The sequence below is a fragment of the Hydra vulgaris genome, chromosome 03 (assembly GCF_038396675.1).
Source record: "Hydra vulgaris chromosome 03, alternate assembly HydraT2T_AEP".
Taxonomy (NCBI): Eukaryota; Metazoa; Cnidaria; class Hydrozoa; order Anthoathecata; family Hydridae; genus Hydra; species Hydra vulgaris.
In genome coordinates, this window is record NC_088922.1 from 25388999 (window position 1) to 25404202 (window position 15204).

The 15204-nt window shown below is 27.7% G+C and overlaps 2 protein-coding genes across 2 annotated transcripts; one reads left to right on the plus strand and one right to left on the minus strand.

The window, feature by feature from the left end:
- Positions 1–1606: 1606 nt before the first annotated feature.
- On the minus strand, positions 1607–8825 carry LOC100209541 (very-long-chain enoyl-CoA reductase). Its single transcript, XM_065792761.1, has 2 exons — positions 8583–8825; positions 1607–2587 (listed from the first exon to the last, which is right to left on the minus strand). Exons 1-2 carry the CDS (start codon positions 8586–8588, stop codon positions 1679–1681), a joined length of 915 nt encoding a protein of 304 aa, XP_065648833.1. The 5' UTR covers positions 8589–8825; the 3' UTR covers positions 1607–1678.
- Positions 8826–9189: 364 nt separating this feature from the next.
- Positions 9190–13691, plus strand: LOC136078580 (uncharacterized). The gene is made up of 9 exons (XM_065794358.1): positions 9190–9394; positions 9581–9673; positions 10000–10246; positions 11778–12076; positions 12276–12329; positions 12413–12724; positions 12841–13029; positions 13129–13248; positions 13339–13691. Exons 1-9 carry the CDS (start codon positions 9190–9192, stop codon positions 13689–13691), a joined length of 1872 nt encoding a protein of 623 aa, XP_065650430.1.
- The last annotated feature ends 1513 nt before the right edge of the window (positions 13692–15204 follow it).

The following is a 15204-nucleotide window of genomic DNA, read 5'->3' on the forward strand; positions in this document are numbered from 1 at the left end:
TTTCGGGAATATCGAAAACCGCGTCTTACTTTTACTAAGCGTTTATGGTGTAATTGCGAATCTTTACGTGAATAAAAATTTGAGCAAAATCGCTCAAATTTTTATTTACGTAAAGCGCAATTACTCTTAAAAAATGCTGATTAAAAGTAATTGTTTTGGGGTCGTCCATAAAGTACGTAACTTTATGGACGACCCCAAAACAATTACTTTTAATCAGCATTTTTTAAGAGTAATTGCGAATCTTTACGTGAATAAAAATTTGAGCAAAATCGCTCAAATTTTTATTTACGTAAAGCGCAATTACTCTTAAAAAATGCTGATTAAAAGTAATTGTTTTGGGGTCGTCCATAAAGTACGTACACTTTTGTTTCGACTACCCCCCCCCCCCTCCTATACGCTTTTTTGAGTGCCCTCTAACTCCCTAAAAGTGCCAACGCTTTTATCCCACCAACTCAACGTTTATGATATTTTTTTAAATTTATTGTCTCAATACTTTTATAATTGACCTACGCCTCCCCCCCCCCCCATCTTAGACAGTCCATTAGCAAACTCCCTCTTCCTATCCGAGCGTGCGTATTTTATGGACAATCCCTTTTTTAATTCACTCATATCTAAGAAGATCTCTTAGCGTTTTTAACTTTTTATTTTATTCTGTTATTTAGTTTAGGTGCCCCAAGAAGACTTAACGGTCTTGTCACAGTGCACCGCGGATGTGCATTTAACCAGAAAGTTCACGCCTCCTTCCTTACCGTGACGCGAAAATATTTCCAAGGCTCGTTTCGAACCTCGATCTCTTGCTTATAAAGCAAACGCTCTAACCACCGCGCCACGGCCGCACTAACTACGATACAAGGAAATCTGTTCCAGAAACTATACATTCAGCTCTTTTTTCTATTTCTTGATATTGACTCTGCCATGATTAAACAGCAAATTTTAAAATCTCCAAACCTTTTGCGTAAATGTTTTTTTTTAAATAATATTTTTTGACTTATAAAAATATCATCAGTACTTTAGTTTATCAATTTATAAATAGGTAACTTTTTATAGTATCACTTATCACACATAGAATTCAAAGTGAGTGGGTGTAAGCAATTAACGTTTGAAAATGCAAAACAGTATCTGTAGTTAGGGTCAAAGCTAATTACAAAAACTTTACCGTAAATGCGCAATTTTAAAATACTTCCGGTAGCTTAACACAATTTCTTTTTTTTGTTTTAGATTTAAATTAGTTTGACACTTTGTACAAGTTTTCTATATGGCGGGGCTTTTGTTTTAAAAAATCATTAAGCATGACACAAATGCTGACTTTAACCCGAATTCATAATGTTATTAATTAAGGAAACATTTTTGTCGGATTTCAAAAATTCTTAAAAATCAAGAAGTTTTGAAATTCTCCCCTAGATACGAACAATAAAAAACCACGTCGCCCGCACATAAACGAAAGAAACCCGAAATTTATGGAGACTGGCTTTAAACCACCTGAGTAATACAAGAGGAGTTGGGATTAAAAGGGTAAGCGGGTAAAAAAAGTTTTTCATTTTTTATTATCGATTTATTCCAGGTTGAGTTTCAACCTTGAAATATGTGTTGATGCACAAATTTTAAATTTGAATTAAAATTTTTATTTTATTTCTTAAAAACTCATATCAATTAAGTTTATTATAAAATATGAAGTTCTTCAGAGTAAAAATGGAAAAATAGATTTTCGACGACGTGGATATTCTTTAAATTCGCGTTTGTATGCTTTTTGTTTCTTTAATGCCCACACAGTCATTTGTGCTGCACCTACTAGAGTAAACAAACCACTTGTGAGTGTTTGTGTCATTATTGTAAAAAATACCCAAGAGCCAATTTCATAAGTGTAGTTAGGACAAGATACTAAATGAAACAACCAAGTAAAAGGATTTGATGTAGGGTGTGGTATCTTTCTTTCCTTTGACCCTTCTGGTCTTAAATTTTTTAAAGCCACATGAATGGAATAATTTCCAAGCTCGCAAAACAAAAATCCAAAAAGACTTGTGTATACTTGTAAATACCCATAGGTGGCTGGAGTATAAAGTGGATGGTTTATAAAGTATGCTACAAGAGCTGTGAAGCCCCAATAATATGTGCAATTTTTAAATAAATTTCCTATTGGCATTGTACCATGAGAAAACCTATGAACAAATTGGGTTTCCAGCAATCGCTTAACATAATGAAACATAAAACAACCACAAGCAAGATGAACATTTTCATGAATCAACTTTGCATTGGAACCTACACCATAAATTATACTTGGCCGAAGATAAAATATTAAATAGACAAATAACGGACCTGCATATTCAACTAAGAAAACTGTTTTCCATTGAACTTGAGGACCCAGATCTTTAAAATAAAATCTTGCAGTACTATCAAACTTTAATGATTGAAGGGTTTGCTTGTCATCGATTATCGGACCACGTGGCTCTATACGAAACGCTTGTCGTGATGGATACAAATGTGGTTTGACATTTCTATAAAGTTCTTTTATTTCCCCAACTGAAGTATAAATTGAAAGATCATCAAATGTGATTAAGACTGCTTTTGTAGTAGCATTCAACAGTTCTACCTGAAAAAAAGTAAAAAGCTAATAAGAAAAATCTAATATATACATTTGTATAATGTGTTTTTCTTCTAAAAAAAGGTAGATACAATTAGGTGTGCTTTATTGCTAACTTATTGATGACAAAGTTAGCAATATCTTAATTTTATGTTGTAAAAAAATATTTTTAAAGTCTTTTTGTGGGCAATAATAAATTAGGATATTGCCTAGGGTAGGCTCAAAGTATGGGAAGGGGTGGGGTGACGGGAATCAGGCTTTTCACTCCCCCCCCCCCAAAAAAAAAAATTAAAAAAATTAATTATATTTTCCAAAAATTGAAAATTTTGTTAAAAATTTTTCTTTTAGGCTTTTTGGAGGCCTTATGGAGCAATAACTAAAAATATTATTTTTATTTATTGAAGCTAATTTTTTTGTAAAAGGCCAACATTTTTTTAAGTATAGAAACTTTACTAGGCTGTAATCCAAATGCATTTATAAAAGACATTTTTTTTTCTTTTATAAATAAAGGCTATATTTATAAATATAAAGACTATATTTATGAATATAAAAGCTATATTTATAAATATAAAAGCTATATTTATAAATATTTTTATTATATTAAAGGCTATATTTATAAACATTTTTTTCTTTCATAAATAAGACTATATTTATAATATAAGGCTATATTTATGAAAGACATTTTTTTCTTTTATAAATAAAATTATATATTTATAATATAAGGCTATATTTATAAAAGACATTTTTTTTCTTTTATAAATAAAACCTTTCATTTCCTCATTATCATATTGTTGGTTCTGATTTCATGTTGTAAATATTTCCTGTTACTTTGCAGAATTTTTATATTTACTTAATAAATATTAAATGATTACTATATGATCTGTAAATAAAATAAAAATTAATTACTCTTTAATCATGTATAAGAGGAAGTGATATAATATGGCACATCCAATTATATGGATATTATAATAAAATGTATAAATAATTTACCATAAACTAAATAATGTTAATGGTATTTCTAAAAAATATTTATTTTGTAAAATATAACTAAATTTTTTGAATAAAATTAAGTTGGAAAATATGGAAAAGTATTCTATTGGAATAGAATGTAATGTTGACTGTCACAAACTAAGTTTAACAAGAAGACAAGGTTTTTTAAACCTATCAACATTTTCAAGTGATGAAAAACACAAGTTATTATGGAGAGCTAGTTTATTTGATTGTGGAAAATTGTTTACAAAAGTTTGCTATTATCATAGAGAACCCTTTGGAGTTGCATTTGAAAGAAAATTTCAGAAATACTGTAATCTATTTAAAAAACATGGAAATCAAAAGAAAAACGTAAAAAGCAATTTTGATATTATTTTGACAATTAGAATGATTTAAATAGTAATTAAATTAACTAAAAAAATAATAAGACAAATAAATGTTCTTTTATCAAAAAAATTCAAATATTTTTATAAATTTAAAATTTCATTGTTTTATAAATTAATAAATATAATAATATATTCTTTAAAATGATGCTTAGTTGATATTAGTTTTTAGAAATGATTGTTTCTTTTTTTTAATTGGAAATGTCAACATATCGCTATCAATAGCAATAACACAAGATAATCCTGTTGTACCTGGGTGGAATATCTTGTGTTTTAAGAGTTGTGGTAATTATGCAGTAGTTGATACAAAAGGGTACAGAGTATAATTAAAAATTTGAATCAAATGATCAATGCTATAGCAGGGTTGAGTCTGAACATAAACAACGTTCAGCTCTCAATGAAAGTATTAAATCTATAGGTGCGTCACCTATTAAGCTGAAATCAGTGCCAAAAAACTAATGGTTACCAGCTGCCAAATGATAATTTGATCAAATAACTGAAGCAAAAACAAACAAAATAAATGAAGTTTATAATATTGATCCTATGATTAGATTGACGCCATCTTGTACACCACTAACTTCTTCAGTTGATAACCATAAAACTGACAATCTATACTTACTTTTAAATGAATTAAAAGATGAATTAAAAGATAAACTAAAAAATGTGGCATCATACTCTGCAAAAATACAGATATTAACATTAACTCCAGAATCATGGTCACTCCCAAAATCAGCAGAACTTTTTAATGTATCTATTTACCTTATACGAGAAGCTAGAAAAGCTAAAAAAAAAAAACATGGAATTTTGTATAAACCATTATCAAAAATAAAAAAGTTGCTTTCCCATGAAACCATTGATTTAGTTCATAGCTTTTATCAAAGTGACGAGTACACACGCATGATGCCTGAAAAAAAAGATTTTGTCAGTATAGAGTACAGGCAACACATGCAAAAAAGAATAATTTTGATTAATTTAAAAGAACTTCATGTAGCATTTAAATCTAAACACTCTAATTTAAAATTTGGATTTTCAAAGTTTTGCAGCCTTTGCCCAAGATGGTATGTAACCACAAACTTGTCTGGCACTCACAGTGTTTGTGTCTGTATCATCAGAATGTTAAGTTGTTAACTAATGCTCTTAAAATTGACAAAGACTATAAAGATTTTATCAGCCGAAAACCGAGGTCATATTTCCATTTTTTGTGTTTCTGAGTAAATCAAGTTTAAAAATTAATTTGTAAAGACTCTATGCCAGAATATTCGACTAATTTTTTAAAAATTTTAAAAAGTTGTACCATTCTTAAGACTAGGTTTATTGGACACATGTCCCGTTAATTATTGAATATTTATTAATAGTAAACAGAAAAAAAAAAAAAAATGTGGACATATGACCTCTTGGTTCTTGACTGACAATTTATTGGGAATGATTGTTTGCAATTGGGATAATCTAAAGTGCATGTTACATCGATGTCTGGTATTACTGCTTTAAAAGAATTTTTAACAGGAAAATTTGACAACAGTGATAAAGAAATAACAATTAACCAATGGCAAGGTACTGATAGAACTACACTGATCAATCAAAAAATCAATATTGAAGATGTTATTGACCTTATATGCAATAAAATAAATAAACTTTCATCTCATTCATTTTTTAGCTAAAAGTCAAGCCAAGTACCTTAAAGACTGTAAAGAGTTTTTAAATCACAATGAGTGTATAATATGACTTTGCAGAGAACTTTCAATTTATTGTTCAGGATGAGGTGCAAAGTTACCACTGGAATAAACCAAAATGTACACTTCATCCTAATATTACATACTACAAATCAAATGGTAAACTAATATCTAAGTCATTTTGCTTTCTTTCTGATGAAGTTGAGTATGATGCATACTTTGTATATAAAATACAACAGCTCATTATCAATTACAATAAAGCAAACATTCTATAAATTAGTAATATTAAATACTTTACTGATGGTTGTGCAGCACAATATAAAAAAATTAAGAACTTTATTAATCTTCGTTATCACAAAGAAGACTTTGATATTGATGCTGAATGGTTGTTTTTTTTTTACCCCAAGCCATGGTAAATCTGCTTGTGATGGTATTGGGGGCACAGTAAAAAGACTAACTGCACAAGCCAGTTTAAAAAGGACAATAACTGGACAGATTTTAGATGTAGATAAGATGTTTGAATTTTGTGTAACCAATACAAAAACATTCAATTCGTTTTGGTTTATAAAACAGAAATAAATGAAATTTGATTACCATTACAACCAAGGTTTACTATGGGAAGAACCTTGCCAGGAACAAGATGCTTCCACCATGCTTACACCAATTAAAAAATGTACAATTTCTTTTAAGAGGATGAGTCAACAAACTGATGTTCAGACATTTAATCTTGTGCAGATACTAAATGAGCTGGTTGTGTAGCAGGTTATTTATAATCATATGAATTATGTACCTTGCAATTATGACAATTTTTGGTGGATTGGAATTATAACCAAATAAGATGAAAGAGAAGGAGATTATAAAATTCAATTTATGCATCCACATGGTCCCAGTCCAAGTTTTTTTCTGGCACGCACGGAAAGATATGCGTTGGGTCCCATCAAATCATGTTTTATATACCATTGATCTGCCATCTACAACAAATAGTTGCATATATAAAATTTCAGAAATCGAGTTAGAAAAAATTATTTAAAATAATAATAAAGATTTATAGAAAAATTTCTACTGCATTATCATTTTTATATTTGTATGTTTTCAAATTTAGTTAAGATACAACTTTATGTGACGAAGAGGGTTAGTAAAATGCTTAATTACCCCCTTCCCCTTTAGACAAGAGCCCTCCCCAGGTACAAAAAAATAAATAAAGTAAAAATTTATTATTGCCCTCAAAAAGACTTTAACAATATCTTTTAACAACATAAAAATAAGATATAGCTAACTTAACATAAATAAGTTAGCAATAAATTTTATGCTGACTCAGCATATAAGCTTTTACTTAAAAGACTGCATTTAGAAAAGTTGAAAAATGCCGTAATATATTTTTTATTAATAGCAATGTTTGATACCTATATTGTAAGTTATAACAATGCCTCTTATTTATGCTGAGTCAGCATAAATAAGAAAATTGAATCCTGAATATCTCATAAACATTAAGGGGTTGGAGGTTCCAAATTTCAGATTTTACTAATTTTTATAAACCCTAAAACATAATCAAAAATTAGCAAAATTGGGTGACATTTTTTGTTTTTTTCTGCTGATTTTGACATGGAATTACCCATCAGACAGTTAACCATCTTACCTTAAGCAAAGTTTGAGCGACCTTACGGAAAATTTTAAATTAGCTGAACAGCAATTTGCTCACTTCAAACAAAATTGTTACTTCATTCAGCATTAAAGTTATCTATTGTATGAATATAGTTATATATATTTTTTTTTATACAAATTTCTTAATGGCAGAAGAGGTGGTATTGTTGTCAACAACTATACAAATACTTATTGATAGATGTTGTATTTATTTTAAGTGAAAATAAATACACCTATAAGTGTATCTATATACACCTATTATTAAGTTTGTGTAGAGCATGTATGTATATAGTTATTTTATTTATATCTATATAAGTTTATATTTATATAAAAGTTTTTATACATAGTTTTATTTTTGCATAAAGTTATGAGTTGTTTTATTTGTATATAAAGTTTTTGTTTAAAGTTTACTTATGAAATATGAAAATACAAAGTAATGTTCTTGATATTGGGTGGGATCTACCCACTAAACAAAAGGATGTTTTCCCAATCATATTTGATAGTGAAACTTCGTTTGCCTAATATTTATAATATAAAAAAAGGTAGATAGAGCCTTATAATTTTGACAAATGTGACAAAATGAATGTCAAAAATTTGTCACTTAAAAGTCAAATTTTTGTGTAATTGTCAACTCTGATCATTTTTTTACCTTTAAAATACCAAACCTTTTTTAAGATATACACCAATCTACTAATTAATCAATTAAAAAATTTCATCTTGTAATTGTTTTCAGTACCTAGTATGGAAAATATATTTAAAAAATTGCGATAGTAAAAGGAGAATTTTTAAAGAATCTTGCTAATTGCAAAAACATTAGAACACTATAAGTTGCTTTTGCATTAGATTACTCTATGCTGAAAATATTTTTATCAATTGTGCATTGACAACATTGAAAATACATTGAAAGTTAAATTCCAAAGTTTTTGCAATCAACAAATTAACACACAGATAACTTTTTATATTAAGGTAAAAAATGTTACGAGAGATTAATTAAAATATTTTCAAAGTAAAGTGAAAAATTAAATTCTGTGAAGGATGTTAAATAATACTGTGACTTATAATGTTTAAGATAAACTTTAATTTGCTTATAAATAAAAAAAAAAAAAAACTTTGAACTCGTGAAATCTTTTACAGCATACTTTTACAGAAAATTAGGATAGATCTATTTAATCACAAAGCCTTTATCGTTAAGACTTGTGCTCAAGTATTCCTTTTTGTTTAATCACAAATTTAGAAAGTAGCATTGATTTTTTTACTAGGATGATGAAAATTTATTTTAAAATGAAAAGATGATAAATAAATACTTATAAAAATTAGTACCTTCATTTTGAGATATATCCGATTTTTATTCCTGTTTTTAAAAATTACCAAGACAAGAGAAAGTTAACTTGATAATCGGTGTTTTATGTAGTAACAGGACGCCTTTGTTACTCAAGTTAATTTTAATAACCAAGTTTTGTGATTTATTTAGTAGGTTTGACCATACCACTGAAACATGATTGATATTTATATGGTCTGAGATGGTCTGAATCCAGTTGATAATGAACCGGTATAAGCGTACCCGGTTATAAGGCCACTTATTCCGTATATTTATGATTGTAACATAATACGTTGCAAATTTCAACAAAGAGCATTACGCAATAAACAGGTAAATTTTGCCCCCGGAAAATCATCTTTTAATATATTTAGACTATACTTAAGTATATCATATTTAAATATATTTAATAATATAATATAATTAAAGCTTATGTTTGAAGGTGGTGAACCGTCAGTTAGAGTAGATAAATGTCAGCAATTATCGGCCAATATCTGTCCTCCTTTCAGTAACTTTCAAGTTTAATTAGTGGCTGCTTGCAGCCTTATTGGAAGCGAAGATGTTTAAAAAAAAAAAAAAAAAGATAATGGATTGTTAAATAGAGAATCAATTATGACTGAAGTGAAAGAAGTAAATGATAAAAGACTCGATGGCAGACCTAGAATACATCCAGCGAAAGAAGCAAATGAGAAAAAAACAATCAAGCCAAGAATATATCGTGAAAAACAAGAAGAAAAAAAAGAAATAGATCCAAAATATGAAAGATTAAGAACAATTAAGAAAAAACCAGTCACTGTTAAATTACCAAACATGAAAAGTAGAGAAATTAAAATATATAAATCATTATATAGTGCTATGCGGAGACTAAGCATGTATGGAGATATCTTGAATTACATGATGGAAAAGTTGATAATGGATTTACGATTGAAATATTTAAATCTGAAAATTCTGAAAAAGATTCATATAATAATAAATAAATAAAATAAATAAATATAAAAAATAGAAAACAAAAATGTAAGAGAATGCGATATAACTATGGAATTATCTAACGATTATTTACCTTTTTCAAATAGAACTGTTAAAATTGAAAAAGATGGTAAGTTTAAAATAGAAAGAGTTATAAAACCTTCTTATAGAATTAAAGGGTGGAAACGTATAGAATGCTTATAATAAATAAATATATGCTTAAAAAATATTTACATGTGCTTTGTAAATATTTTTAATAAATAAAATCTTGTCATATAAAAAAGGAAAAATATACTAGACTCCTACACCTTTTGTAAATAGAACATTGACAATTACATAAGAGCAGGAGATTCCGAAATATAAAAATATTAATTATCATTGTAGAATACGAGGATTTGGATATATTTAAAAATCAGAAAAAATATGGCAAGATTTTTTTTTTTTAACTATTTAAAGAAAATGAAAATGAAAAAAAAATATCTTGTTTTATAAAAATGGAAAACAAAAATGTCACAGAATCAAAACAAATCGCAAAAGAGCGAAAAATTAAATATTATAATAGAATGAGAAAAAGTGATCTCATAAGAGCGTTACAATCTACATCAGTAGAACAAAGAAATATATTAGACGAACATATTCCAGATAGTAACCAGACTAGTCTATGGATAGACTTACAACACAGACATAGACAATTCTGTATGTTGTAATGGACACAACAAATGTTTAATTTTTTGTCCTTGTTGTGTCTATCAAATTTTTGATGGTGTCCTAAGATTGCTCAGTTAAAAAATAATTTTCACTTCATAAGTCTACAAAGCATAATTTTTTGTCTATTTGGTGTCTATGATTTTGTCTAAATTTACTTGATTTCATAAAACCAGAAATCTTTCATTACCGTATTATTTGAAGATTGTTATGTAGTAAATTTATAATATTAAAAAAATATTGAAATGACATCAAAACTCCAAATGACGATCATTGCCCATGATTAATTATTGTTTAAAACTTGCGTACATATTCATCAATAAAATGAAAGTAAAAAACATTTTTCTTTTTCACTATTGTTTTATTCACAAACCTAAATAAGTTTTAACACCTATTGGAATCTTCTACTTACTAATCCACATTTTATAAAGGACAACTCCTTGATCACATATTTTTAAAATAATTTTATTGAAGGTGATAAAGATTTTAGTGACTAAGGAAAATTTTTTAAATGATAAACTTACCTTCAACTTTTTTGAAGTAATCCCAAACTGGAGAGGGCATTTTAAAAATAAATTTTCACGCACATTCACTAAGAATTGAAAAACAACTGAACTGAGTAATTAATGAACTTCAATTGAGCACAAAATAGTCCATTTTGAGGTTTTTAAATAGACATTAACTTTTTAATCAACAGCACACGCTGGACAAAAAATTAAAAAATGAACTTCTGTTAGAAAAATTGTATTTTTAATTTTGTGCTCGTTTTCAGTTTTTGAAACGATGCTGCAGTGAAAATTTAATTACTCGTTATAAGTCCAAATTATATATTAAATAGATCTTCTATACCTCATTAAAAAATCGAGATTGTTCATTTAGTGTCCGTTTTTAAAATGATTGTCTAGAAAGACAATCATTTTTTATAGACAGTTCATTTTTGATAGTTGTAATTAAAATTGTTGCAATTAGTGCTTTGTCGAAGTCTATTTTTGTCCTTTTATAATAAGTCCATTAGAGATTGTCTGGTTGCTAATTCCAGTTATATCATCTTCATCAATTTTTACATCAATATCTCGAAAAGAATCGAATAATACTTCTATTGCAGATTAGATTATGACTTATGTTCCTGATAAAATTATAAAAAAAAGCTAATGAAACGATTGAAGCATTAAAATCTTAAGTTGTAGAGTTGTATAACAAGTTTTACAAAAACCCAATGGAATTTAAATTAAAGAAATCATCAGTTAAAAATGTTAAAAAACAATTTACAGCTAAAGGGATAGAAGGTTACGATGCTTTATCCTTCATAAATGCTGCTAAAAATAGCGCTATTAAAGTACTAAAAAAAAAAAAAAAAGTTGATATAGTTCTACATTGTGAAATGGAGCGTACTGATATTAAAACAGGAGAAATTTTAAATTGCTCCACTTAGAACGAATAATCAAGTTGTATTAGAATCAACAGATTTAGATGAGTTTTATGAAATATCAAAGCAGAAAATTTTAGACTCATTATCATTATATCAACAGGCAGGATCAGGTTGGGTTTGTTTCTGTTGAAAATATGGATATAAATACTATTGAGTATAATCCTATTAAAGCTAAATCATACATTCCTCTTGATATAAATTTAGCAACTAAAAATGCGATAAATAATATAAAGAATGAAGATAATCTAAAAGATAATCATCCTGAAAGAGTAGATAAAGAGCTTAAAAATAAAGCTGAAAAAATGAACTGGGATAAAATAGAAATTCCAGTATCATTAAACCAAATAACACAATTTGAGAAGATAGTGATGAGAAGACAATACAGATATCAGTGTCAATGTATATGGTTATGAAGATTGAGAAGTTCATATTTTGCATGTATTAAAGAATAATGATCGCAAACATTTAATAGATTTACTATTATTCTCAAATGGTGAAACTAATCATTACTTTTTAATAAAAAAATTAGGCAGATTGCTTTCATCACAAACATCTGATAAACATTGTAAAAAACACTATTGTAGAAATTGTTTATTAGGGTTTGATTCTGAAGAATCTTTATCTAAACATATACTTTATTGTGAAACACATGGTCAGTAAGTATCGAATTTCCACCACCAAATTCAACAATGCAATTTACTAATCACAATATATCAATAAGAGTTCCGTTTGTAGTATATGCAGACTTTGAAAGTTTTATCAAACCAATTTACGCTTGTGAACCAAATCCGGATGATTTCTATACTAAACAACATCAAAGACATATTCCAAGTTCATTCTGTTATTATATTAAATGTTTTGATGAAAGTTTTTATCAAAGCAGCCCAGTCACATTTACTGCAAGTAGTGAAACGGATGGTGTTGCACAAATTTTTGTTGACAGCTTAGAAGAAGATATCATAAAAATTTATAACAAGATTAAATTTCCAAAAGGGATGATATTTACTGATGAAAATAATGATGATTTTAATGCAGCATGCCACAATTGTAGAAAAAACTTGAAAATGATAAAGTACGTGACCACTGTCACATTACTGGAAAAAATATCGGTGCTGCTCATCAAAATTGTAATTTAAACTATAAAATTCCAAAATTCTTTCCAGCACTATTTCACAGTTTATCTGGTTACGATTCTCACTTATTTATAAAGAAATTATCAGGAGGAAAGTTGAGTTGTATACCAAACAATAAAGAAAAGTATATTAGCTTGTCTAGAAAAATTAAAGTTGGTGAGCTTATTAATAAAGAGGGTAAAAAAGTTGAAGTTAAACGTGAACTTCGTTTCTTAGATAGTTATAGATTTATGTCTGATAGTTTAGATGAATTATAAAAGAATTTAAAAAAAGATCAATGCAAAAATATAGGAAAATTTTATTCATGTAAAAAATTAGATTTGTTACTAAAAAAAGATGTATACCCATATGATTGGGTTGATTCTATTAATAGATTTAATGAGACACAATTACCGCCAAAAGAATCATTCTTTTCTAGATTAAACAGTGAAAGAATAAGTGATAATGATTACTCGCATGCCTAAAATGAGCGGAAAGAGTTTAATTGTAAAACATTTAGAGATTATCATGATTTGTACAATGTTTCAGATGTGTTGTTACTCGCTGATGTATTTGAAAATTTTAGAGATCTTTGTATTAACAATTATGGTTTAGATCCTGCTTGGTACTATACAGCACCAGGATTAGCTTGGAATGCGGCATTAAATAAAACCGAAATAAAATTAGAATTACTAAGTGATTACGATATGATACTAAAGATAAAGAAAGGTATAAGAGATGGAAATAGTATGACATCAAATAGATTAGGAACTTCTAATAATAAGTACATAGGTGATGCGTATGATCAAAGCAAACCATCAACCTATGTACAGTATCTAGATGCTAATATTTTACATGGATGGGCAGTGAGTAAACCACTTCCAACACTTGGCTTTAAATGAATGGATGAAATTGAGTTGATGAACTGGAAATCAATTCCATGTATACTAGAAGTAGATTTAGATTATCCTGAACATCTGCAGGATAAACATAATGATTATCCGCTCGCACCTGAAAGAATAACTATTGATAAAGTTGAAAAATTTGTACCTAACTTGAATAACAAGAAAAATTGTCATTCATTATGAAAATCTTAAATTGTATGAAAGATTAGGATTAAAGATTACAAAAATTCATAGAGGAATAAAATTTGAAGAATCAGCATGGTTAAGTAAATACATTTAACTAAATACAGACCTAAGGGCTAAATCAACTAATAAGTTTGAAACAGACTTTTTTAAACTCATGAACAATTCAGTATTTGAAAAAACAATGGAGAATATTGAAAATAGAGTTGATACTAGATTGGTAACAGACAGAAATGAAGCTATTAAATTAGCATCAAAACCTAACTTTGAAAGTAGAACAATATTTGATGAAAACTTAATAGCGGTACATGTGAAAAGAACAAAATTAAAATATTCTTAACCAATTTACTAAGGAATGTGTATATTAGATTTAAGCAAATATCTAATGTACGAATTTCACTATGATTACATAAATAATAAATATGCTGATAGAGCAAAACTATTATTCACAGGTTCAGATTCTTTAGCATCCGAAACAAAAACAGAAGACATTTATGCAGATATTACTAATGATATTGAAAGCAAATTCGATACAAGTGATTTTGATAAGAATCATCCTGCAATTAATAAAATAGGTTTTAAAGTTGGAGCTAATAATAAAGTATCAAAAATATTTAAAGATGAATCAAAAGGAGCACAAATTGAAGAATTTGTAGGACTTATATCCAAGTTGTATTCTTACAAAGTACACGGAGAAGAGAAGAAAAAATGTAAAGGAGTAAGGAAAAATGTTGTTAAAAAGTATATAACACATGAAGATTACAAAGATTGCTTATTAAATAATCTTTTATTCAATAAAGCATGTTAGGAGAATGAATGTCATAAGATCCCATTTACATGAAATTTACACAGAAGAGATCAATAAAGTAGCATTAAGCGCAGAAGATGATAAAAGAATTATTTTAGAAGATGGTATACACACATTAGGATATGGACACTACAAACTAAAAGAAAATAATTTATTGGTCAAAGAGGTCAAAGAGGTCAAAGAGCCCAGAGCCCAAAGAGGTCAAAGAGGTTAAAATTGTTTTTTAAGAAAAAAACAATTTATAAGTAAAAATGGAAAAAATTAATAACAATTATCATAAACTTATCAATGTTGAGGGAATAATTTTAACAAATGAACCACTAACAAATTTTCAATTGATCAAAGCAGCAAAAAAAATAAAAATAAAACATTTTAAAGGTGTATTTGTAAGAGATGAATTACCTAAAAATACACAAAAAAAAGAATGTGGAATATTAAATACAGGAGATTCAAGTACGCAGGGATTTCACTGGATTTGCTGGTACAAAGACGGAGATAAAAAACTAAGTTTTGACTCTT

Bases quoted from the DNA above. Each gene is read 5' to 3' on its own strand.
- LOC136078580 (XM_065794358.1), top strand. From the start codon at position 9,190: ATGACTGAAGTGAAAGAAGTAAATGATAAAAGACTCGATGGCAGACCT. The intron at 12,330-12,412 runs GTCAGTAAGTAT...TTCCGTTTGTAG, and splicing joins ACTTTATTGTGAAACACATG to TATATGCAGACTTTGAAAGT. The intron at 13,249-13,338 runs GTGATAATGATT...ACAATGTTTCAG, and splicing joins ATTAAACAGTGAAAGAATAA to ATGTGTTGTTACTCGCTGAT.